The 27,573-nt window shown below is 42.1% G+C and overlaps 1 protein-coding gene across 2 annotated transcripts in view; it reads left to right on the top strand.

Moving 5' to 3' along the window:
* nbc (sodium bicarbonate cotransporter) overlaps positions 1-27,573 on the top strand; it is an 89,412-nt gene that overhangs the window by 35,336 nt on the left and 26,503 nt on the right. The window contains exons 5-17 of one of the 2 annotated variants that reach the window (XM_036976497.1): positions 3,814-3,974; positions 4,123-4,305; positions 4,906-5,046; positions 8,823-8,899; positions 11,948-12,105; positions 12,299-12,386; positions 13,489-13,643; positions 13,848-13,979; positions 17,996-18,170; positions 19,411-19,544; positions 24,618-24,892; positions 25,547-25,602; positions 25,974-26,159. In XM_036976497.1, coding sequence (XP_036832392.1) covers positions 3,814-3,974; positions 4,123-4,305; positions 4,906-5,046; positions 8,823-8,899; positions 11,948-12,105; positions 12,299-12,386; positions 13,489-13,643; positions 13,848-13,979; positions 17,996-18,170; positions 19,411-19,544; positions 24,618-24,892; positions 25,547-25,602; positions 25,974-26,159 — 1,921 coding nt within the window. 2 annotated transcript variants of the gene reach the window in all.

Raw genomic sequence — 27,573 nt, 5'->3', positions numbered from 1 at the left:
CAATAAACTTGTGTGGGAAACCATAATTGTTCATTCTTTACCTAGCATATTGTACTTTTGGAATGGTTTTAGATTTATTTGACTAAACTGTAAACTTTCCTGAATATTCAATTCAAGGGGCTTCATTGGCATGGGAAACATGTTAACATTGCCAAAGCAAGTGAGGTAGATAATATACAAAAGTGAAATAAATAAAAATAAAACAGTAAACATAACACTCACAGAAGTTCCAAATGAATAAACACATTACAAATGTCATATTATGTATATATTCAGTGTTGTAACGATGTACAAAAGGGAGAATGTAAAGGTCTTCACTCCAAATTAGCCTACCTACTTGAGGGCAGATATCCAGGAAGACGTATGGACTACCCTGGTATAAATACAGTAGTTTCGATTACAAAGATCAAGTCAGATAAAGGTTTATTGGGAGATAAACAAGAATACAATGTAGTCTCTGTAACCTTCTCTAAGGAAAACATTCAAGTTGAGAACTGCACCCAAACCAAATAACAAAAAAACTATTTACAAAGATGTCACCATATCCAATATTTTTCCTAATTGGGATCCAGATAAAGAATACATACAGTATACTCGTGGAAAGTGGTTAACTGTTATGTAAACACATACTTGGTAATATATAAATAGACTAGTGCAGTGGTTAAATGGTAGCAGTTGTGTGTTGTAAGGTGCAGTCTGAATTTGGAGCCGTCTGTTGGTAATGCTGGAATGTAGTAAATGGTAGAACAGTTGTCCATGTTCTTATAGTGATGGTGCCTCGTTCTATCCTGCTCACTCATTTGTACAGGGAAAAATACATGTAAACCAAACTGTAATATTCAGTAGGCCTACATCATCTATTATGTACAAAGAGTTTCACAATCAATACACATCTTGATAATCAATGTAGCTAAATCACCACTTCTACAGATTAAATTAATATCAGTGCAGTCTATGATTAGCTTACATTAGGCTGCATTTTCTACTTCACAGAGGTATAGTGTGCCCACAGAATGCCCACTTAGGTTCTCAACAGCCACTAGCTAGGGCTGGGCGATATGGCCAAAATATCATATGGTATTTTTGACAGTATGACGGTATTTTATGTTTTTGATTAATAAAAGTTCTACATTTGCTTTATGAGTAGTGAGTGACCCTAGGGTGGCAACACATATATTCAAAATTATTTTAATGGGTCTTTCTCCATTTCAGATTGTTTTCTACTGTTCAATTCAACTTCAACCTAAAATCATTTCCTGCACTCATTTGAGATCATTTCCACAACTGCCACAATATGGGCAAAAATAACCAAATTTAACCAAATGTTGCAATTGTGATTTAGATCAAAACACTTGGGTGAACTTTTGGAATCATGGAAATAGAATGTTTATAATTCTATAGTTAGAATATAAACAACAGTGGGCGCTTTGAATACAGTGTTTGACATGACAAAGAATGAAAATGCCATGGACCAGTCATTGTCACAGGGTAGGAACCAAAGTTCCATGTTTCCTAGGGGGCCCTATAATCTTTGGCTACATTAAATATTTATTCATATAGCCAACATATCCATGCTTCTCCTATTCCTCTTTGATTTAAAATATACTGTTGCACAAACAACATGCTGATTTTAGGCCTCCATCAGCACTGGTATCAGGCTGTATTAGAAAGAGGTTCATACTAAATGATTGTGTCACACCCTGACCTTAGAGCTTTTTATGTCTCTATTTTGGTTTGGTCAGGGTGTGATTTGGGTGGGCATTCTATGTTCCCTTTTCTATGTTTTTGTATTTCTTTGTTTTGGCCGGGTATGGTTCTCAATCAGGGACAGCGGTCTATCGTTGTCTCTGATTGGGAACCATACTTAGGTAGCTTTTTCCCACAGGGGTTTTGTGGGTAGTTATTTTCTGTTTTGTGTTTTCTGTATTGTTAGTTTCCTTACAGAACTGTTAATTTTCCTCTTTGTTATTTTTCGTTCTAGTGTTCTAATTTTAATAAAATATCATGAACACGTCTCACGCTGCGCTTTGGTCCAGTCATTCACTGGAAGAGGATTGTTACATATTGCCTGATGATATTCTGAACTTATATCTTTCTGATGCATGCATTTCAGTCATTTCAAACCATACTTTCTTCAGACTGAATTACTGTCAAAAGTACTGTCAGTTTGGGAACCCCTGGTGTCCATGTATGCATGCATAGGGGAGTAGTGTGTCCTCTGGTGAACTACTAGCTCACTCTTATCTGGATGAAACACTGCTCTGTTCCCTCAGTGAACCCAGAACACAACCTTAACCCCAGAACCCAGGACACAACCTTAACCCCAGAACCCAGGACACAACCTTAACCCCAGAACCCAGGACATAACCTTAACCCCAGAACCCAGGACATAACCTTAACCCCAGAACCCAGGACATAACCTTAACCCCAGAACCCAGGACATAACCTTAACCCCAGAACCCAGGACATAACCTTAACCCCAGAACCCAGGACATAACCTTAACCCCAGAACCCAGGACATAACCTTAACCCCAGAACCCAGGACATAACCTTAACCTCAGAACCCAGGACATAACCTTAACCCCAGAACCCAGGACTTAACCTCATAACCCAGGACATAACCTTAACCCCAGAACCCAGGACACAACCTTAACCCCAGAACCCAGGACACAACCTTAACCTCAGAACCCAGGACATATCAGGGCAGGTAGCCTAGTGGTTAGAGCGTTGGACTAGTAACCGAAAGGTTTCAAGATCGAATCCCTTAACCGACACGGTAAAAATCTGTCATTCTGCCCCTGAACAAGGCACTTAATCCACTGGGCTGTCATTGAAAATAAGAATTTGTTCTTAACCTCAGGACCCAGAACACAACCTCAAAACCCAGAACACAACCTCAAAACCCAGATATCTTGTGATATCTTCCTGGACAGGTTGTTTTCTGACTGTCTCTGAGGCCTTTCTGTCCAATCCCCCCCCCCCCCCTCGTTCTGTACATGTAGTATATAAAGTATTTTGGTAACACTTTATTTTAAGGGTCTGTAATAAACCATCTATAAGGTGTTTAAATTGTGTGTTCACCATTTATGAATCATTACTCCCGCATGAATAAACCATTTACTAATCATTAGTAAAATATTTTTGCAGTCCCTAATGTAAAGTTAGTGCTATTTATGCTTTATATTAATGTTTGAGTGACCACTGTAATTTCTCCAAAAATATGGGCATTCCATTGGTAGACGTTCCTGCAGTACCTGATAAAAGAGTAAGAACACAAAACAGGATGTTTAAGGAAATATATACAGTATACATGTGTGAATAACTAACTTACGAATGATTACAAATGTGGGAGTAATGATTACTGAATGGTGAGCAAACAGTTTGTAAATGCCTTATAAATGATTTACTCTGGACCCTTAAAGTAGTCTTACCAGTATTTTTATTTGTGTCATCCCGCATCCGCTGCTATTTTTCATGACCTGTGATGAACCAATAACATAGAGGCTGTTTTGTAAAGAAAATAAAATTCTCCTTGTCTCCTTTTGTCAGCGGCCCGTATTTGGCAGTGAATGATATGAAAGGCTTTGTCTACAGACCTTTATTGTGATGTGACCTACTGTACCTTGCAGGACCTGCTGTGCACATGCATCTTTGTAATTATGAGTATTATTTTTAAATCAAACTTAAGGTTATTCCCTCTACTTCTGTATCTCTCTTGTTCTGGGTCTCTCTTTCTCTCTCTCTCTCTCACACTCTCACACACACACACCTCTCATGCTTTCGCTCTGTCTCAATCTATTCCTCTCTCTCTAGGTGGATAAAGTTTGAGGAGAAGGTGGAGAAGGGAGGAGAGCGTTGGAGTAAGCCCCATGTGGCCACATTGTCCCTTCACAGTCTGTTTGAGCTGAAGACCTGCATCGAGAAAGGCACCATCCTGCTGGACCTGGAAGCCTCCACTCTACCACAGGTGGTCGGTAAGACAAGTACACTTCCCATAAGTTAGAATGGGAACGTTCCAAAACGGTGCACTTTGAAACCAAGCGTCCTCAGTATTGACATTCTCTCCATCCACTTTTGTCTCTCTGTTATCCTCCCCCTGCTTGTTTCCCCATCCTCTATCAGAGCTGATCACTGACAGCCAGATCGAGATCGGTCAGCTGAAGCCTGAGCTAAAGGATCAGGTCATGTACACGTTGCTACGGAAACATCGTCACCAGACCAAGAAGTCCAACCTGCGCTCACTTGCTGACATCGGCAAGACGGTGTCCAGTGCAAGTAGGCTGTTTTCCAACCAAGACCAGAACGGTAATGTAGATGCCAGTTTGGTGCAGCCTTTTTTTATTATTATTGTTTGCCTCCTAATTCCTATCTTATCCCAATCAATTCTACCAATCACATCCTTTTTCCTCTGGTGGTCATCAATACTATAGGATAAGGTGTAGTGTATGTTCAACTTTTATATGCCATCATTTGAGTGCAGTAAAGATGTTACAGGTACATATATCTAGGTGGCTATAGTTTTAACTAGTAATGTGAATGTGACTGGCAACATTATTTTATGCCTGAGTGTTGATGCTTGTTTTTGTTATTCTTCTAAATACTACTATCTCCAAAGTGAATTCCGACTTGCATATCATTTTATAATATAAAGCATGTGATTTAATTATTTAGAAGACAATAACTTATTGGATGCCATTAAATAATAATAATATGGTACTGCAGTTTGAAGTGTGAGATTGTTCTAGTTTTCTGTCTTCTATCTGTACTCTCACTCTCCTGCACAGATTAACATTCCCTTGTGTTCTCTTCACTTTTTTCCTGCCTGTCTTCCTGCTTTCTTCGTTCCTTCCTTTCTTCCGTCACTCCATCTCGCTTTCTCTCTGTCTCTCTCTGTCTGCACTAAAGCACGCGGTCTCAATGAGCACCCCCAGCCCTTTCCCCACTTGCACACCCAGTCCCAACCCCCGTCTGTGCCTTATGCAACCACGCTTGGCCATGAGGAACCGATAAAGGAGATCCAAAGAAGCTCCAGCATGCAATACATCAGTAAGTCAGGTCACAACACAGTTATAACACATGCAATACATCAGTAAGTCAAGTCAGAACATATTTATAACACATGCAATACATCAGTAAGTCAGGTCACAACACATTTATAACACATTGGATAACTAGGTAAGTTAGGTTATAATGCATTTATAACATATGGGATAGGTCAGTAAGTCAGGTCAGAACACATTTATAACACATGCGATACATCAGTAAGTCAAGTCAGAACATATTTATAACACATGCAATACATCAGTAAGTCAGGTCACAACACATTTATAACACATTGGATAACTAGGTAAGTTAGGTTATAATGCATTTATAACATATGGGATAGGTCAGTACGTCAGGTCAGAACACATTTATAACACATTGGATAACTAGGTAAGTTAGGTTATAATGCATTTATAACATATGGGATAGGTCAGTACGTCAGGTCACAACACATTTATAACACATGCGATACATCAGTAAGTCAGGTCACAACACATTTATAACACATGCGATACATCAGTAAGTCAGGTCACAACACATTAAAACACATGCGATACATCAATAAGTCAGGTCACAACACATTTATAACACATGCAATACATCAGTAAGTCAGGTCACAACACATTTATAACACATGCAATACATCAGTAAGTCAGGTCACAACACATTTATAACACATGCAATACATCAGTAAGTCAGGTCACAACACATTTATAACACTTGCAATACATCAGTAAGTCAGGTCACAACACATTTATAACACATACAATACATCAGTAAGTCAGGTCACAACACATTTATAACACATTGGATAACTAGGTAAGTTAAGTATTAATGCATTTATAACATATGGGATAGGTCAGTAATTCAGGTCCGAACACATTTAAAACACATTGGATACGTCAGTCAGTAAGTCAGGTCAGAACACATTTAAAACACATTGGATACGTCAGTCAGTAAGTCAGGTCCGAACACATTTAAAACACATTGGATACGTCAGTCAGTAAGTCAGGTCCGAACACATTTAAAACACATTGGATACATCAGTCAGTAAGTCAGGTCAGAACACATTTAAAACACATTGGATACGTCAGTCAGTAAGTCAGGTCCGAACACATTTAAAACACATTGGATACGTCAGTCAGTAAGTCAGGTCAGAACACATTTAAAACACATTGGATACGTCAGTCAGTAATTCAGGTCAGAACACATTTAAAACACATTGGATACGTCAGTCAGTAAGCCAGGTCAGAACACATTTAAAACACATTGGATACGTCAGTCAGTAAGTCAGATCAGAACACATTTAAAACACATTGGATACGTCAGTCAGTAAGTCAGGTCAGAACACATTTAAAACACATTGGATACGTCAGTCAGTAAGTCAGGTCACAACACATTTATAACACATGCAATACATCAGTAAGTCAGGTCACAACACATTTATAACACATGCGATACATCAGTAAGTCAGGTCACAACACATTTATAACACATTGGATAACTAGGTAAGTTAGGTATTAATGCATTTATAACATATGGGATAGGTCAGTAATTCAGGTCCGAACACATTTAAAACACATTGGATACGTCAGTCAGTAATTCAGGTCAGAACACATTTAAAACACATGGGATACGTCAGTCAGTAATTCAGGTCAGAACACATTTAAAACACATTGGATACGTCAGTCAGTAATTCAGGTCAGAACACATTTAAAACACATTGGATACGTCAGTCAGTAAGTCAGGTCAGAACACATTTAAACCACATTGGATACGTCAGTCAGTAAGTCAGGTCCGAACACATTTAAAACACATTGGATACATCAGTCAGTAAGTCAGGTCAGAACACATTTAAAACACATTGGATACGTCAGTCAGTAAGTCAGGTCAGACACATGGGATCAAATCTAATTTTATTTGTCACATGCGCAACTACAGCAGTGAAATGCTTACTTACAAGCCCTTAACCAACAATGCAACCAACAATTTTAAGATAATACCAACAAAAAAAAGTAAGAGTTAAGAAAAACTAGTAATTAAAGAGCAGCAGTAAATAACAATAGCGGCGCTATATACAGGAGTACCGGTTCAGAGCATAACTAGGTGAGGTTATAATGCATTTACAACATATGGGATAGGTCAGTAAGTCAGGTCAGAACACTTATAACACATGGGATAGCTTGGTAAGTTAGGTTATAATATATTTATAACAGGATATGTCAGGTCAACACATTTACAGCACATGGAATAACTTGGTAAGTTAGGTTATAATGCATGTATTTATAACACATGGGATAAAAGGTAAGTCAGGTTACATTGCATTTATAACACATGGGATACCTCAGTAAGTCAGAACACATTTATAACACGTGATACATTACTAAGTTAGTTCAGAACACATTTATAACACATGGGATACCTCAGTAAGTTAGTTCAGAACACATTTATAACACATGGGATACATTAGTAAGTTAGTTCAGAACACATTTCTAACACATGGGATACCTCAGTAAGTTAGTTCAGAACACATTTATAACACATGGGATACCTCAGTAAGTTAGTTCAGAACACATTTATAACACATGGGATACCTCAGTAAGTTAGTTCAGAACACATTTATAACACATGGGATACCTCAGTAAGTTAGTTCAGAACACATTTATAACACATGGGATACCTCAGTAAGTTAGTTCAGAACACATTTATAACACATGGGATACCTCAGTAAGTTAGTTCAGAACACATTTATAACACATGGGATACCTCAGTAAGTCAGGTTATAACACATATAGCACATGTGATCCATTTAAGTCAGGTTATAATGCATTATAGCACCCTAGTGTGGGATACTTTTGTAAGGCGGGTTATAACACTCATATACAGAGTTTATAACAGGGTATAACACATACCTTCACAATAGTCTGTGCCAAGACAATTTGCGATCCACATTCATATTGTTGATATGAGCATTGATGACCGAAAACAATACTGTCATTGGTATATTCTCATGGGATATGACAATCCAACATTTTTTAATGTTTCAAAAAAAGGGCATCATCAAACAGCATCTAAGTCACAGTCCTTCATGCCAAGAGAAACCGCAAACAAACAATTAGCTAATGTAGATGCTACTCGGCTATTGACCAACCTTTTTAGGTAATCACAACTCCAACGTAAAGCCAGCCTTCTCACTGAGTCTGATACTGCTGGCTAAAAGAGGCTAAAGAAAAATGTCTATCTCTCCCACCAACCCCATCGTGGACTACTAATAAGACACTGTCCGTGCCCCCTCTGCTCTGCCGTGCAAGTGAATGACCAGTTGGCATCAGATCAGTGAAAGACAGGGCACGGCAGTGGGAGATTTCAGGCAGTACATCTGATCCACTGCAGCTGGCATCGGCCCGAAAGCTTAACTTAGTCCTTGCTGCCTTCCACATTTATATTAGGCCTTGTGAAGTTTCTGTTTCTCTTCATCTTCTGTTTCTCTTCATCTCCTTCTCTGAGATCAGTCTAATCTAACTGGGCCTCTGTCTGTTCTGGGAGTTGCGATCTACCTTTCATCCCAGTGACTTTGTTTGACCCCTGGGTTGTGTTCATTAGGCACCGAAAAGAAGAAAACAGACTGAAATGGGGAAAGACTGCCTGGTCCAATAAGAAACACTCATTTCTGTTTCAGAAGGCTTTAAGCATTTTTTTCTGTTTTTTGCCTTAATGAACACGACCCTGGTGAACCCTCTCAGGCCTGGTCTTTGAGCTCTTGACCTCTGATCCCACAGGTAGCCCAGCCACGGCCCATCGGAACCTAACCTCCAACAGCCTCAACGACTTTTCTGACCAACCAGATAGAGACCAGGTGAGGATATGTATGTATGTGTGTGTGTGTGTGTGTGTGTGTGTGTGTGTGTGTGTGTGTGTGTGTGTGTGTGAGATCTTAGCGGGAACTTTAAGAAGCGATTGCTGTTCCCCGGGCACTCTAAATCTTAGCTCCTGCTGTAACAATATGCAGGGTCAAGGAGTCGACACCGTGTGTGTGGGAACCAGAGCACGGCCTCACTCTACTGATAAAGTCTGAGCCTCACACACGACAATAAGAGCCCTGACCCTCTCTCTCAAATGTTTGGTAACAATGTTACCACTCCTCCTGAAGCCTGCGGAAACTACACAGACACAATAACTAACTCCTGGAATTACACGGACAACAGTAGCTAATTCGTCAAATTGATCTGGTCTTTGATAAAACACCAAGGCCTTGCTTTGTTAATCATCTCCTTACACCCGAGGTCTCTGGTTGCTTAAGTTTTATGCATTTCACTGTGACTAAGTACTCAGTGTACCACCTGGACGTTTCATTTAGGTTTCATTTAGCAGTCTATTAAAATTAAGAGATTAAGATTAATATCACTTTATTTGTCAATTGTACAAGTTCCAACTAAAATTTGACTTCTGCTGTATCCCAACCCCTCCCAAGACACACATACAGTGCATTGCGAAAGTATTCGGCAACCTTGAACTTTGCGACCTTTTGCCACATTTCAGGCTTCAAACATAAAGATATAAAACTGTATTTTTTTGTGAAGAATCAACAACAAGTGGGACACAATCATGAAGTGGAACGACATTTATTGGATATTTCAAACTTTTTTAACAAATCAAAAAGTGAAAAATTGGGCGTGCAAAATTATTCAGCCCCTTTACTTTCAGTGCAGCAAACTCTCTCCAGAAGTTCAGTGAGGATCTCTGAATGATCCAATGTTGACCTAAATGACTAATGATGATAAATACAATCCACCTGTGTATAATCAAGTCTCCGTATTAATGCACCTGCACTGTGATAGTCTCAGAGGTCCGTTAAAAGCGCAGAGAGAATCATGAAGAACAAGAAACACACCAGGCAGGTCCGAGATACTGTTGTGAAGAAGTTTAAAGCCGGATTTGGATACAAAAAGATTTCCCAAGCTTTAAACATCCCAAGGAGCACTGTGCAAGCGATAATATTGAAATGGAAGGAGTATCAGACCACTGCAAATCTACCAAGACCTGGCCGTCCCTCTAAACTTTCAGCTCATACAAGGAGAAGACTGATCAGAGATGCAGCCAAGAGGCCCATGATCACTCTGGATGAACTGCAGAGATCTACAGCTGAGGTGGGAGACTCTGTCCATAGGACAACAATCAGTCGTATATTGCACAAATCTGGCCTTTATGGAAGAGTGGCGAGAAGAAAACCATTTCTTAAAGATATCCATAAAAAGTGTTGTTTAAAGTTTGCCACAAGCCACCTGGGAGACACACCAAACATGTGGAAGAAGGTGCTCTGGTCAGATGAAACCAAAATTGAACTTTTTGGCAACAATGCAAAACGTTATGTTTGGCGTAAAAGCAACACAGCTCATCACCCTGAGCTCATCACCCTGAACACATCGTCCCCACTGTCAAACATGGTGGTGGCAGCATCATGGTTTGGGCCTGCTTTTCTTCAGCAGGGACAGGGAAGATGGTTAAAATTGATGGGAAGATGGATGGAGCCAAATACAGGACCATTCTGGAAGAAAACCTGATGGAGTCTGCAAAAGACCTGAGACTGGGACGGAGATTTGTCTTCCAACAAGACAATGATCCAAAACATAAAGCAAAATCTACAATGGAATGGTTCAAAAATAAACATATCCAGGTGTTAGAAATGCCAAGTCAAAGTCCAGACCTGAATCCAATCGAGAATCTGTGGAAAGAACTGAAAACTGCTGTTCACAAATGCTCTCCATCCAACCTCACTGAGCTCGAGCTGTTTTGCAAGGAGGAATGGGAAAAAAATTCAGTCTCTCGATGTGCAAAACTGATAGAGAAATTCCCCAAGCGACTTACAGCTGTAATCGCAGCAAAAGGTGGCGCTACAAAGTATTAACTTACTGGGGCTGAATAATTTTGCACGCCCAATTTTTCAGTTTTTGATTTGTTAAAAAAGTTTGACATATCTAATAAATGTCGTTCCACTTCATGATTGTGTCCCACTTGTTGTTGATTATTCACAAAAAAATAAAGTTTTATATCTTTATGTTTGAAGCCTGAAATGTGGCAAAAGGTCGCAAAGTTCAAGGGGGCCGAATACTTTCGCAAGGCACTGTACATATACGGGTTGGAGCAGGGGTCTGCCACACTGGGCGCCGGGGAGCAGTTGTTGTGGGGATTTAGTTTCTAGCTCAAGGGCACAACGGCAGGCAATTACATCTAGGTTTTGATAACAGCAACCCTCCAGTTTCCAGCTCACTTCCTGTCTGATTTTGTTTCCCGTCAGACCCTGGATTCGAACAGTTGCTGGCTCGCGCCTCTAACCACTAGGACCCCTGTCTCCCCTTGACCTAAAGTGAAGGGCTCGTATGCATTCACCTGGCCTGTTCTTTTGTATACAATTGCACAGAGGTTAATCTTTTTTGTTGCTACCTCATTCTCATTACATATCATTATGTAGACTGGTTCAAGTGTATAACAGCAATGAACAGAAAGGGCTTTATTGTGTCTTGTTAATCATACTGCTTGTGTCATGGTGACTCACAGAGTGGTAAAGACGCTTTAATCTGTTTCTAAAAAGCTACAAACTGCAGTGGTGTTGCCACACAATACAGCATGTAATGCCTATGTGCCAGGGGTGGGCTGTACTCGGCTGCCCCATTTCATCCATGTGTACAACTTTGGGGCATGTGAAATGTCCATAGTTACAGTACCTTTACTGCTATCCTCATACTACTTTGATAAGGACAGTCGTTTCAAGCACCGCTTCTCTCCAATGTGTGTCAAGGCTCATTGCTTTCCTTCTCTTTTTTCTGTCTCACTCTATATTTGTGCGTGTTCCTCTCTTTCTCTTTCTCTCTGTCCATCTTTGTCCCCCCCCTCCCCCTCTCTCTAGCTGAAGAATAAGTTGATGAAGAAGCTTCCACGTGATGCTGAGGCGTCTAACGTCCTGGTCGGAGGGGTGGACTTCCTGGACACACCCTTCGTGGCGTTTGTCCGCCTGCAGCAGGCTGCCATGTTGGGAGGTTTGACAGAGGTCCCTGTCCCTACCAGGTACCCTACTGATACCACCTCAACCAACTTAGCAAATCCACCAAATATACCACATATCTCTCTCATAGATATCTCCTATGTCATAGAGGCTGATGCTATATTTATATAGTTTAACCACTAGTGACCACCAGTTATATTCAATTTGGGCTTTTTTATTGAACATGCTTCTGCTTTTCTCTTTATCTCCTTTTAGGTTCCTATTTGTGCTGCTGGGGCCCAAAAGCAAAGCCAAGTCTTACCATGAGATCGGACGAGCTATCGCCACCCTCATGTCTGATGAGGTACGTTACCATCGTGTCCAACGCGCATATACAGTAGCTAGTGGAAGTCTACACACCCCTTGGACAGTTGTCACACTTTGCTGCCTTAAAATGTTATCTAAAAGGGGATTCAATTAGATTTACACACACACACTACATACATTCACACACACAAAACACACACACACACACATGCATATTGATGCCACACACACGCTCACAAATAGACACACTTTTACACTCTTCACATACGCTGATGCTACTCTGTTTATTATCTATCACGATTGCCTGGTCACTTTTACCCCTAACTCAATGTACATATTATCTCAATTACCTCAATCAACTACCTCGTACCCCGGCACATTGCTGTAAATAATTTTGAATAAGATTCTGACAACTCTGCACAATTCTTAGGGCAACATATATCCATTGTTTTTGTAAAAATTGCTCAAGATAAGTAAATTTGGTTGGGAATCATTGATGGACAGCAATATTCAAACCTTGTCTCTGATTTTCAAGCAGACTGAGACTGGACCCCTCCAGTTAACCATACTGCACCTGACTCACGTTCCCACAGGTCCCAGCCACACCCCCTGCTTCTATCCACACTGTTGGAATTAGACAGGGAACCCCCCCCCCCCCCCCCCGGGATTACCTTAAGTTATAGTTAAACAAAACCCTCAGGATCCCTGTGAACACTCAGTCCCATAGAGATCTTTATCTGACTGATGTGACTCTGAGTGATCTTCCCTGGCCTGGGTGGCCCAACGCTCTGTGTCTGAGATTGATATAATGGGATATGGCTTATATAGATGGTGATTACAAACACACCATCTGGAAGTGATTATGATTGGGGATAATTATAATGATTGGGATCCAATTATTCACAATATCAGGAAGAAAACAGTGTGAAAAAGGATTGGTTGTTGGCTGGTGTTGATGTTAACATGGTTTCTGATTGGTTGTGTTGTGGTATGGTGTTCCATGACAAGGACAGACAGGACCTGCGGTGGGTTTGATTAGTTATGTGGGGAAGTAACATAGCTGTTGTTAACATTGTTTATGATTGGTTGTGTGCTGGTGTTGATGTTACCTTGATTTCTGATTGGTTGTGTGGGGTCAGGTGTTCCATGACATTGCCTACAAGGCCAAGGACAGACAGGACCTGCTGGCAGGCATTGAGGAGTTCCTTGATGAGGTTATCGTCCTACCTCCTGGGGAGTGGGACCCTGACATCAGGATAGAACCCCCCAAATCCCTGCCCTCCTCAGATAAGAGGTACAGCTCTGCCACTCACAACTCTAGTCCTAGTACAGTTGTATAATTCTGTAAATTGTCCTAGTTCCAGAAAATTAATTCAATTGTGCGTATTTCCTTGGACAGTTTTGAAAGTTATGTCAATATTGGGTGCTCGTGATGAACCTTCAACACTGTGTTGGAGAGTGACGTCTGTAGGCTAACCTGCTGTTTGTGACTGTATAGGAAGAACCAGTATAATGCTGGAGGCGGAGGGGATGGCCCCCAGATGAACGGGGACACGCCGGGACATGACGGGGGTCAAGGAGGAGGAGGGGGACATGGACATGTTGGAGAAGAGCTCATGAACACTGGAAAGTAAGACTGCTCATTACCACTAGCCTAGCCCATAGCGTATGGCGTAGTATTGAATAACAGAGCAGTCTTCAACTGTTGCCAATACCAACCAGTGGAGGCTGCTTGAGGGGAGGATGGCTCATAATAATGGAGTAAATGCAGTGGGGTTTTTAGCATGTAAATCTTGGTGGGGCAAAAAAAATTGCCAGCAAAGTCACTACACAGCATTAAACCATACATTAATTGCACTTTAACAGTGACAAACTGTGCCCACAAACTGTTAGGGCCTACATAAAGCTGTCCCAACAGCAGAGCTTTCTTTTCAGCACCATGGAGTGAATCTTTACCATCACTACACCTGGCTATCAGCGGAGCCTTGTCAGTGAAACAGTTCATTCAGCCTCATTTACTGCCTTTTTAAAAAACACAGCTGATTTGCTTAAACAAATGCGGTTTCTACTGACAATTGAGATGTACAAACTATGGCATAAGGGAACAATGAGCGGATAAGAGGCGTTCTGTAATTTTGATTAAGACATTAATGAGCGAGCGACGACGGATGTAGTCAAAATAACTATAAGTTCAGCATTTTTGAAATGTACAGCGACAGAATGCAGAATATGGGCTGCTCTTACAGTATTTTCCCTGTACACCAAGTCAGAGCCGTAGGATAAATAAAGGGTGAAAATAAGCAGACAATGAAACCTCTTACAATATTAGATGATGTTATTTCTGAAAAACTGGTTATATGTGCAGCACCACCAAGTCAGAACAGTAAGGTTAGGCGAAAATAAGAGGAGAAAATAGATTATTAGGGTGAGGCACATGGGCTACTAACAACTTCCTACACAACATACACTTAGTATGACTTTTTTTGCTACAGTGCCTTGCGAAAGTATTCGGCCCCCTTGAACTTTGCGACCTTTTGCCACATTTCAGGCTTCAAACATAAAGATATAAAACTGTATTTTTTTTTGTGAAGAATCAACAACAAGTGGGACACAATCATGAAGTGGAACGACATTTATTGGATATTTCAAACTTTTTTAACAAATCAAAAACTGAAAAATTGGGTGTGCAAAATTATTCAGCTCCTTTACTTTCAGTGCAGCAAACTCTCTCCAGAAGTTCAGTGAGGATCTCTGAATGATCCAATGTTGACCTAAATGACTAATGATGATAAATACAATCCACCTGTGTGTAATCAAGTCTCCGTATAAATGCACCTGCACTGTGATAGTCTCAGAGGTCCGTTAAAAGCGCAGAGAGCATCATGAAGAACAAGGAACACACCAGGCAGGTCCGAGATACTGTTGTGAAGAAGTTTAATGCCGGATTTGGATACAAAAAGATTTCCCAAGCTTTAAACATCCCAAGGAGCACTGTGAAAGCGATAAAATTGAAATGGAAGGAGTATCAGACCACTGCAAATCTACCAAGACCTGGCCGTCCCTCTAAACTTTCAGCTCATACAAGGAGAAGACTGATCAGAGATGCAGCCAAGAGGCCCATGATCACTCTGGATGAACTGCAGAGATCTACAGCTGAGGTGGGAGACTCTGTCCATAGGACAACAATCAGTCGTATATTGCACAAATCTGGCCTTTATGGAAGAGTGGCAAGAAGAAAGCCATTTCTTAAAGATATCCATAAAAAGTGTTGTTTAAAGTTTGCCACAAGCCACCTGGGAGACACACCAAACATGTGGAAGAAGGTGCTCTGGTCAGATGAAACCAAAATTGAACTTTTTGGCAACAATGCAAAACGTTATGTTTGGCGTAAAAGCAACACAGCTCATCACCCGGAACACACCATCCCCACTGTCAAACATGGTGGTGGCAGCATCATGGTTTGGGCCTGCTTTTCTTCAGCAGGGACAGGGAAGATGGTTAAAATTGATGGGAAGATGGATGGAGCCAAATACAGGACCATTCTGGAAGAAAACCTGATGGAGTCTGCAAAAGACCTGAGACTGGGACGGAGATTTGTCTTCCAACAAGACAATGATCCAAAACATAAAGCAAAATCTACAATGGAATGGTTCAAAAATAAACATATCCAGGTGTTAGAAATGCCAAGTCAAAGTCCAGACCTGAATCCAATCGAGAATCTGTGGAAAGAACTGAAAACTGCTGTTCACAAATGCTCTCCATCCAACCTCACTGAGCTCGAGCTGTTTTGCAAGGAGGAATGGGAAAAAATGTTAGTCTCTCGATGTGCAAAACTGATAGAGACATACCCCAAGCGACTTACAGCTATAATCGCAGCAAAAGGTGGCGCTACAAAGTATTAACTTAAGGGGGCTGAATAATTTTGCACGCCCAATTTTTCAGTTTTTGATTTGTTAAAAAAGTTTGAAATATCCAATAAATGTCATTCCACTTCATGATTGTGTCCCACTTGTTGTTGATTCTTCACAAAAAAATACAGTTTATGTTTGAAGCCTGAAATGTGGCAAAAGGTCGCAAAGTTCAAGGGGGCCGAACACTTTCGCAAGGCACTGTATCTCCCTGACATATTACTACACAACATACACTTAGTATGACTTTTTTTGCTACAGTATACATATCTCCCTGACATATTACATAATTTATGCAGCGGCATATACGCCATTTTTGGACTCCCCTTGTTGTGCGCGGCGGTCCTCCGTTGGAAAATGTTGTCATCAGAGAAAGAGAAAGGTTTCGAGTTGGATGACCGTTCAAAGCGTATTTTCTCAGTGAGAGTGCTTTTATTCCCGACTTCCCAGGTTAGCTACTGTCACCAATTCCTTCCAAACAACTCATTGTTGAATTTGCAATTTTCAACTTGTTGTGTGATGTTTATGGCCGATGAGCACCGATACGTTTTATCTATAATTTCTCTTCATTATTTCTCTTCATATGACAAGGATTTAAAAGGATTTGCCAGTAGATTGTTGACTTGATTCATGATGATGACTGCTAGCTAAGATTTTGAAAGTAAGATGTTGACATGATCAGTCCAATCAAAGCTACTGTAGATTTTATCTGTGGCCAATGATCTTGAGCTTTCTTGGAAGGGCACTTCTAATCTAAGTCTATGGCAGGACCCAAAGGGCTCACATTCTTGATGTCTACCCTTACTAAAGGCGGGTGATGTAGTGTCCCCATGAGTGACAGAACACTGAGCCAATCACGGTGCAATGCTCCTATTTTCTGCTGGCCTGCTCCACCACCACAGAAAGCAAACTGATATGTGACACGTATTAATGCCAAAATAACACGCAAAACAGGCAACCCCCCCCCCCCCCCAAAATAAACAAATACATATCTATTTTTTTTTCTTTTTTTTTTCGCTAAAATGTGGGGCTCAAAACTTGATGGGTCCCCACTGAGTAAATGGTATGACATCTAACACATGGAAACCATGTATTTGATACCATTCCACTCATTTCACTCCAGCCATTACCACAAGCCCAACCTCCACAATTAAGGTGCCACCAACCTCCTGTGATACCAACATGTAGTACAGTGACAAAATGTTACTCAGCAGGGCCTCAACTCTCACTGATATTGGAGTACAGTGTTAAAATGATTAGCTATAACACTGTAACACTACGCATGTTACTAAAGAATTCCAGTGAAAAGCATGAGCTGGTTCACACCCAAAATAGTTATTAGAGGTGCTGACTAACAACGAGTAAACTGTAGGCTATGAAAATAAAGACATTCGCACGCTATATACAAGTGCCCAGCAAGTTATTGGGTAAACCACCAACGTTTCGGCATCACTGTGCCTTCTTCAGGGTGGAAGAATTTCAGAAAATAACACCTCAGGTGTGTGGCCAAAGCAAGCCACTGTTTACTGTTGCCTTTTAGTTCTGCTTTGTGCAGACACTGATTTGTGATGAAACAGCATCTTTAGTAGTCTCGTAAATCAGACAAATAGCTACGCTCACCAAAACAGCATGGGGATCGTAGGGATCCGTCCGCTTTACAAGGCTACATCTTAAGATAATTTTACCATAAATAAAGACTTTGTGGCATAAATGTAACTGTCACATTTTCATTGTTAAGGTTTTGTGGTGGCCTCATCCTGGACATCAAGCGAAAGCTGCCGTTCTTCGCCAGTGATTTCTACGACGCCATACACATCCAGTCGCTCTCCGCCATCCTGTTTATCTACCTGGGCACCGTGACCAACGCCATCACCTTCGGAGGGTTGCTAGGAGATGCTACAGAAAACATGCAGGTGAGTCTCTTTCTGTTTTCTCTTCTCGAAACAGAATCATTTGAAAGGAGCAAAACAGCATAAGTGAATGTAAGTAAGGGCAAAGACCTGACTGTGTCCCGATTCTCCACCCTTATAACATAGTGTGCACTTTAATACTTTCTGACATGGATTTAAAATTACATAACTCCCCTAAATGTACTCTGAACATTTCAAGACTCTAGGACCAAGAAAATGTATTCAAATTAGCTTCTGAAGTTTGGTTGGTTGTTAATTGTAAAATATGGCAATTTTTTACATTTCCTAAAAAGTTTGTTTGGGAGATAAGAGGTTTTTGTCAAACAGCGAAGATATCGTTTTATCGCTATGTGATCTGACCAGGTGACATGATTACAGAGAACTCCTGAACCTAAAAACAAGCACAGCCTCCCCCGGATGTGTTGGTCAAGGAAGGCATGCGCAGGGAGGGCTGTCCTCAGGGGATTTGGCTGCTCTGGAAATAACCACAGATCCAGATTACTCAGATAGCCTTGTCACTGCCCCGTCTCACCCTCCCCTGTCTTCCCGATTGCATGAGAGAAGGGGAAGGGAATTCCTCGACTGACCTCTGACCTTTCCCAGAAGCCTTAACTGTCCAAGCCACAGGAGCACAGTGTTCCAGGTAGCGCAGCTCTGATCCTGCATCCCAGCTGTCCACTGTCTCCCACCCAGGCCTGGATATGCTGTGTAAATGACACCTAGTAAAAACACATGATGTCACAATGTGAACTTGAACAGGGCTGTCTGTCCTGATGGGGCAGTATAACAGCTCTCTGTGTGTCTGGAGCTGTGTGATGGGGGAAATAGAGATCTCGCTGAATCAGCAGATTGATATCATGATGTAGTTAGCTTCAATTGCACACTTGACAATTCCCAGTTCCCATACATACACAGAAACTAAATGTATTTCTTTAGATGATAAAAATGTTACCATGTGCTTCGTTTTATTTGTGAGGGTAGGGTACCAGAACAGTAGTTTGCAACCAGACCTTGCCGCCAGTCCTCCACCAAACGCTCTCTGTCCAGTCCCATTTGGTTTAAACATATACAACAGTGGTTGGAATGTGACCATCACTGTTTACTGTGTCCTTGACCTTTAACCCCACCAGGACACCCACTAACACTTTCAATGGATTTGGGACAAACATATCTATCTGCGTGTCTCTATCTGTATGCTGTTTCTTTGACTCACCAGCCTATCCGTGTCCCTCTCCTCTTTCAGGGTGTGTTGGAGAGTTTCCTGGGCACGGCACTGACGGGGGCCATATTCTGTCTGCTGGGTGGCCAGCCTCTCACCATTCTCAGCAGCACAGGTCCTGTACTGGTGTTTGAAAGGCTCCTCTTCAACTTCAGCAAGTGAGCTCTCTTACACCCGCATTTTGAGCACCACAGATATTGATACTTCATCTCTCTCTCTCTCTCTCTCTAGCTCTCTCACTCGCTCACTCAATTAAATTGAAAGGGCTTTATTGGCATGAGAAACACATGTTTAGATTTCCAAAGCAAGTGAAATGGATAATTAACAAAAGTGAAATAAACAATAAAAAATGAACAGTAAATATTTCACTCTCAAAAGTTTCAAAGGTGTAGAAACATTTCAAATGTCATATTATGGCTATGTACAGTGTTATAACCATGTACAAAAGGGAAAATAAATAAACAGAAATATGGGTTGTATCTCTCCGTCTGTCTGTCTCGCTCCGTCTGTCTGTCTCTCTCCGTCTGTCTGTCTCTCTCCGTCTGTCTCTCTCCGTCTGTCTGTCTCTCTCCGTCTGTCTGTCTCTCTCTGTCTGTCCGCCCGTCTGTCTGTCTCTCTCTGTCCGTCTGACTGTCTCTCTCTGTCTCTCCGTCTGTCTGTCTCTCTCCGTCTGTCTGTCTCTCTCTCCGTCCGTCTGTCTGTCTCTCTCAGTCTTTTTGTCTGTCTGTCTCTCTCCGTCTGTCTCTCTCTCCGTCTTTTTGTCTGTTTGTCTCTCTCCGTCTGTCTCTCTGTCTGTCTGTCTGTCTGTCTGTCTCTCTCTGTCTGTCTGTCTCTCTCCGTCCGTCCGTCTGCCTCTCTCTCCGTCTGCCTCTCTCTCTCCGTCTGCCTCTCTCTCCGTCTGTCTGTCTCTCTCCGTGTGTCTGTCTCTCTCCGTCTGTCCTTCTATCTGTCTGTCTGTCTCCTTCTGTCTGTCTCTCTCCTTCTGTCTCTCTGTTTCTCTGTCTCTGTTTCTCTGTCTGTCTCTCCTTCTGTCTGTCTCTCCTTCTGTCTGTCTCTCCTTCTGTCGGTCTCTAAATCTTTCAGTCTCTCCTTCTGTCCGTCTCTCCTTCTTTCCGTCTCTCCTTCTTTCTGTCTCTCCTTCTTTCCGTCTCTCCTTCTTTCCGTCTCTCCTTCTGTCCGTCTCTCCTTCTTTCCGTCTCTCCTTCTTTCCGTCTCTCCTTCTGTCCGCCTCTCCATCTCTTCTTCTGTCCGCCTCTCCGTCTCTCCGCCACTCTGTCTCTCTGTCTCTATGTCTCTCCGCCACTCTGCCTCTCCGTCTCTCTGCTTCTCCGTCTCGCCGCCTCTGTCTGTCTGCCTCTGTCTGTCGGAAACAGTTCGGTGTGAAAACCTCGGCTGAGTTGCAGTTCTTGACCCAAACCTGTGTGCCAGGCACCTACTGTACTATACCCTGTTCAAAGGCATTTACATTTTTTGTCTTGCCCATTCACCCTCTGAATAGCACACATGCACAACCCATGTCTCAATTGCCTCAAGGCTTAAAAATCCTTCTTTAGCCTGTCTCCTCCCCTTCATCTACACTGATTGAAGTGGATTTAACAAGTGACATCAATAAGGGATCATAGCTTTCGCCTGGATTCACCTGGTCAGTCTGTCATGGAAAGAGGAGATGTCCTTAATGTTTTGTATACTCAGTGTACAGTGGGGCAAAAAAGTATTTAGTCAGCCCCCAATTGTGCAAGTTCTCCCACTTAAAAAGATGAGAGAGGCCTGTAATTTTCATCATAGGTACACTTCAACTATGACATACAAAATGAGGGGAAAAAATCCAGAAAATCACATTGTAGGATTTGTAATGAATTTATTTGCAAATTATGGTGGAAAATAAGTATTTGGTCACCTACAAACACGCAAGATTTCTGGCTCTCACAGACCTGTAACTTCTTCTTTAAGAGGCTCCTCTGTCCTCCACTCGTTACCTGTATTAATGGCACCTGTTTGAACTTGTTATCAGTATAAAAGACACCTGTCCACAACCTCAAACAGTCACACTCCAAACTCCACTATGCCCAAGACCAAAGAGCTGTCAAAGGACACCAGAAACAAAATTGTAGATCTGCACCAGGCTGGGAAGACTGAATCTGCAATAGGTAAGCAGCTTGGTTTGAAGAAATCAACTGTGGGAGCAATTATTAGGAAATGGAAGCCATACAAGACCACTGATAATCTCCCTCGATCTGGGGCTCCACGCAAGATCTCAACCCGTGGGGTCAAAATTATCACAAGAATGGTGAGCAAAAATCCCAGAACCACACGCCCGGGCGGTGTGTTTGGGATCATTGTCATGCTGAAAGACCCAGCCACGTTTCATCTTCCCCCACCTAGTGAATGACCTGCAGAGAGCTGGGACCAAAGTAACAAAGCCTACCATCAGTAACACACTACACCGCCAGGGACTCAAATCCTGCAGTGCCAGACGTGTCCCCCTGCTTAAGCCAGTACATGTCCAGGCCCGTCTGAAGTTTGCTAGAGAGCATTTGGATGATCCAGAAGAAGATTGGGAGAATGTCATATGGTCAGTTTGGTAAAAACTCAACTCGTCCTGTTTGGAGGACAAAGAATGCTGAGTTGCATCCAAAGAACACCATACCTACTGTGAAGCATGGGGGTGGAAACATCATGCTTTGGGGCTGTTTTTCTGCAAAGGGACCAGGACGACTGATCCGTGTAAAGGAAAGAATGAATGGGGCCATGTATCGTGAGATTTTGAGTGAAAACCTCCTTCCATCAGCAAGGGCATTGAAGATGAAACGTGGCTGGGTCTTTCAGCATGACAATGATCCCAAACACACCGCCCGGGCAATGAAGGAGTGGCTTCGTAAGAAGCATTTCAAGGTCCTGGAGTGGCCTAGCCAGTCTCCAGATCTCAACCCCATAGAAAATCTTTGGAGGGAGTTGAAAGTCTGTGTTGCCCAGCAACAGCCCCAAAACATCACTGCTCTAGAGGAGATCTGCATGGAGGAATGGGCCAAAATACCAGCAACAGTGTGTGAAAACCTTGTGAAAACGTTTGACCTCTGTCATTGCCAACAAAGGGAATATAACAAAGTATTGAGAAACTTTTGTTATTGACCAAATACTTATTTTCCACCATAATTTGCAAATAACTGTGGAGGACAGAGGAGCCTCTTAAAGAAGAAGTAACAGGTCTGTGAGAGCCAGAAATCTTGCGTGTTTGTAGGTGACCAAATACTTATTTTCCACCATAATTTGCAAATAAATTCATTAAAGATGCTACAATGTGATTTTCTGGATTTTTTTTTCTCATTTTGTATGTCATAGTTGAAGTGTACCTATGATGAAAATTACAGGCCTCTCTCATCTTTTTAAGTGGGAGAACTTGCACAATTGGTGGCTGACTAAATACTTTTTTGCCCCACTGTATGTGTCTGTGAGAGAATTCAATAGAAGTAAAACAAATTAGCAGCTATAATGGTCCTAGAGATGTTTTGTTTGTTTTCAGAGTTGGACTGTTGTTGTGAGGATTACCAGTGGTACAGTATGTGGAACTGGCTCAAGGGTACCATGGTGCCCACCACATATCCTAACTCCAACCACAAGTGTTTAGTGTTCCTTTTGGGCAGCGTAGAATCTCGATTTTCTATTGACAACCTCCGGCTTCCTGTTTCCTTTAATAAAAAATCTAGTTAAACAAAAATATAAAAGCAACATGCAACCATTTCAACGATTTTACTGAGATACAGTTCATATAAGGATATCAGTCAATTGAAATGAATTCATTAAGACCTCATTTATGGATTTCACATGACTGGGCAGGGGCGCAGTCACTTGGGAGCCAGGCCCACCCACTGGGAAGCCAGGCCCAGCCAATCAGAATTACTGTAGTTTTTCCCCCACAAAAGGGTTTATTATAGACAGAAATATTCCTTAGTTTCATCAGCTCTCCGTGTGGCTGGTCTCAGACGATCCCACAGGGGAAGAAGGAGGTCTCGGGCTGTCGTGGTTACACGGGCTCTGTGGTTGTGAGGCTGGTTGGACATACTGCCAACTTCTCTAAAACGATGTTGGAGGCGGCTTATGGTCGAGAAATGAACATTACATTATTGGGCAACAGCTCTGGTGGAAGTTCCTGCAGTCAGCATGCCAATTGCACACTCCCTCAAAACTAGAGACATCTGTGGCATTGTGTTGTGTGACAAAACTGCACATTTAAGAGTGGCCTTTTATTGTCCCCAGCACAAGGTGTTCCTGTGTAATGATCATATGATAATGCTGTTTAATCAGCTTCTTGATATGACACACCTGTCAGGTGGATGGGATATCTTGGCAAAGGATAAATGCTCCCTAACAGGGATGTAAACTTGTGCACAATTTGAGAGAAATAAGCTTTTTGTGCGTATTGACAATTTCTGTGGTCAGTTATTTCAGCTCATGAAACATGGGACCAACACTTTACATGTTGCGTTTATATTTTTGTTCAGTATAATAATACTCATGATAGACATAAACAATATGAATTTTTTCTGCAGTCAGACGTTAGCCACTGTCAAGTATTTGTATCTTGAACAAAAATTGTATTCACAGTAACAAACAAACTGCCCTCAGTTCCGTCTTCTTTCTCTTCCTCCTTACCTTCTCTTGCCATCCCAGAGAGTAGACCCTCTTCTAGCATTACATTACAGACAACACTGGCTTAGCTATGTTCCATTATCAATCATTTACATTCATTGAATGTCACACCGTGAATGGAAACTATCAACGATGAGCCGACGGGGCCATGTTTCCTCGGGTCGGGTCTGACCCTATGCCGCCATGCACTCTATTACTTTGTGAGCTGGATTTACAGCCTCCATCAGTCTTTCTTTTGGTACTCTGATACACGCATACATGCTGTGAAAACATTGATTTATGGATAGAAACTTCCAAGTGCCTTAGAAGGGACTTCCGGTTTCAATAAAGGTTAATCCATTAATATTAAACTATGGTTCTACCATCTCTCCGACCTCTCCCTCTACAGAGACCATGACTTTAACTACCTGGAGTTCAGGCTGTGGATCGGCCTGCTCTTAGACTAACTAACCATGGTCATACCTTCACTCTCTCTCTTTCCCATCCAGAGACCATGACTTTAACTACCTGGAGTTCAGGCTGTGGGTCGGCCTGCTCTTAGACTAACCATGGTCATACCTTCACTCTCTCTCTTTCCCCTCCAGAGACCATGACTTTGACTATCTGGAGTTCAGGCTGTGGATCGGCCTTTGGTCAGCCTTCTTCTGCCTGGTGCTGGTTGCCACAGATGCCAGCTCCCTGGTCAAGTACTTCACACGCTTCACAGAGGAGGGCTTTTCTTCCCTCATCTCCTTCATCTTCATCTACGACGCCTTCAAGAAGATGCTGAAGCTGGCCCACTACAACCCCATCAACGCTGACTATGACCCCAACTACGTCACAATGTACGACTGCCGCTGCATGCCCCCACCGGACGACGGTACGCTTATCAGCACTGTGCTCGCAGCCCATTGGCTGTTTTGTAGTTTAAACCAATCAGATCAGGAAGTGCTAATGATTAAGGTGGGCCTGTCCAGGTGACAACAGGGGTGTAGCTACCGAAGAGGGTTTAGTCAATATAAATGTAATCTCTTTCTGGTTCTGTGGTTTGGCCTGTGTTTCTTGGGCTCTCAAATTGCTCACTTCCTATTGCTGACGGAACAGTCCAGAAAGCAAACATTACACCATTTTTCACAATATTTAAACTGGAGATAATCACATGGTCCAAGTTTGTGTTCACTTAAGAGATATCATTAGTCCACTCTGTTCATAACAGATTCTAGTTTTGGGAACAGAAAACTGCATGGAGATCAAATGTTTAATCGATGAGAAAATGTGCAGAATGTCGGCCAAAATCCATGTCGTTCCATCTTCTCCCACTGCCGGCCAGTGGGCTTCCTCTCACTACCATGTTTGGTAGTGAGTGGAAACGCTAAGCGGATGCGCCACATTTATACATCCAGTGAAATATCTGTCTCTTTGTTCTATCTGTGGTAACACTGCATATGCTTGAGGAAAATGCACATTATAGTTTTGACAAGTTCCCCGTAAAGTGGTTTTGAGGAGACCTCACTGTTTGTTTGTTTCCATCCAGGCAATATGACGGGTCTCTATATCGATGCCTCTGCCTGGATAAACAATGCTGATCTGGTAAGCAGCAGTCACTGGAGTATTTCTTCTCTGACAGCCATATATTCTTCAGTCACAAGAAGGTCTGAAGGAAATCTATATTTCTGAGTGTGTCTCAGACAGGAATGAGTCTGAGCTGGTGTGGGTTAATTAGGTTATGACAGTGTTATCCATCAACCATACAGATGCATTGTTGATAGAGAACACTATCATTACCTGATTTTAAATTAGATCAATATTTCAATAAATAGTAAAGGTGTTTAATTCACAAATGTTGTGAACTAATTTTTTGGTCTGGTTTTAGCAGCTTCTGTATGTACTGATTCATTTAAACCAGAAGTCGTGACAAAAAAGGTAATGGTTTTGTCTGTGTGTGCCTGTCTCTCCCGTAGTCGGTAAATGCCACATGGGCGTCTCTCGACAAGAAGCAGTGTGTGGTGTACGGCGGCGAGCTGATTGGTCCAGCCTGTGGCTTCGTCCCTGACGTCACTCTGATGTCATTCATCCTTTTCCTGGGGACCTACACCTGCTCCATGTCCCTCAAGAAGTTTAAGTTCAGCCGCTTCTTCCCCACCACTGTGAGTGACTGACAGCCCCGACCAGTCACGTTTCAGGATCAAAATTGTGACAGCTCCGTAGGCCGATCATGTTGCAGGTTCTTAGTTTTACTGCCCAGTTGGCCAATCATGTTTCAGGATACAAGTTTGGTTGATTTTTCAAAAGGGAAAAGGGCGAAAGAAATTAAAACGTCAACATTGTGTAGACAATACAATCAGGTTATTGTGCATACAGATGGTATTGATGGACAGAAGTCATATGCCTACTGCATGATGTTCCTACCATATCTTTTTTTTCTTGGCGAATATCTTTAAATTCTTGGCGAATTTCCATGAGCCATGTTTGGGTTCAGTGGAGTGAAACTTACTTCAGAGGAACCCCCCCCCCCCCCCGACAGCCCTGACCCTTTGATCCGGTTAGTATCTACTGAGCTGCTGGTATTCCAGGTTTTATTACATTGCGATTTCTCATGATGTACAGCACATCGCTCTATACCCCCCTGCTCCCTCCTCCTTGCTGTGACATTCTCAGGTTATTTGATAGGCTCTGATGTCAAAGAGAGTCTTAGCAGGAAAGTCAGATGTCACTCTCTGACACTGTTTAAGGTGCTATGTATCAAACAAACTCACACCTACACTTGCACTTCAGTGTCCTAAAACACACAAACCTAGTGGACGAACTGCTTAAGATGCTGTGTATTAACCCCACACTTCACACCAACACTAAACAACTACACTTCCACCTCATGAATCCTAAAATACATGAAGAGTCTGATACATGAGAAGTAGTACTCATCTCTGTCTTGCCTATTGAAGATCTACCCACCTCCTCTTGTTCTCATTCACGCAAAGACATTAGTTACCTTGCCTTTTAGATAATAACTTAAGATCCTATGGACAGGTGGGACCTAATCCTAGATAAGCACTCTGACTGTGAGACGCCTTTTGAATACAGGCCCAGAGCAAGGCTCACTTCACCCTGCTCGTTGCTCCTCTCTCTGCCAACTGCCTTATCTGTTCTGCATCTCACGGCATGGCTGGCTGTTACTGTACAGCCCGGCAGGACCGTAGATGTTAAAATATCACTCATTAATTTCCCCATGGCAGGGACAGAGAGGGAGGGCTGAACTTTCCCAGGAGGCCATGCACTGTAGCTTTCCTCCATCACCCAGGCCAGGCCAGGGAGGGCCCTGTTGAACATCGTAAAGGCTTTGAACTGTTGGTTATTGCACAACATGAGTCCAGTATCTGGTTTAGGGGGTTTCTGTGGGTTCAGTCAGTGTTTGAAGATGCCTGCTACTTCTTTACAATATGGCTATATTTATAGAGTTATGAGCTAAATGATACTGTATAGTGCAATAAGTTAACACTTATTTACATATAGAACACACACATATACAGTCGTGGCCAAAAGTTTTGAGAATTACACAAATAT

Source organism: Oncorhynchus mykiss, chromosome 5 (assembly GCF_013265735.2).
Source record: "Oncorhynchus mykiss isolate Arlee chromosome 5, USDA_OmykA_1.1, whole genome shotgun sequence".
In the NCBI taxonomy this organism is placed as follows: domain Eukaryota; kingdom Metazoa; phylum Chordata; class Actinopteri; order Salmoniformes; family Salmonidae; genus Oncorhynchus; species Oncorhynchus mykiss.
This window is presented reverse-complemented; position numbering and strand designations above follow the sequence as displayed.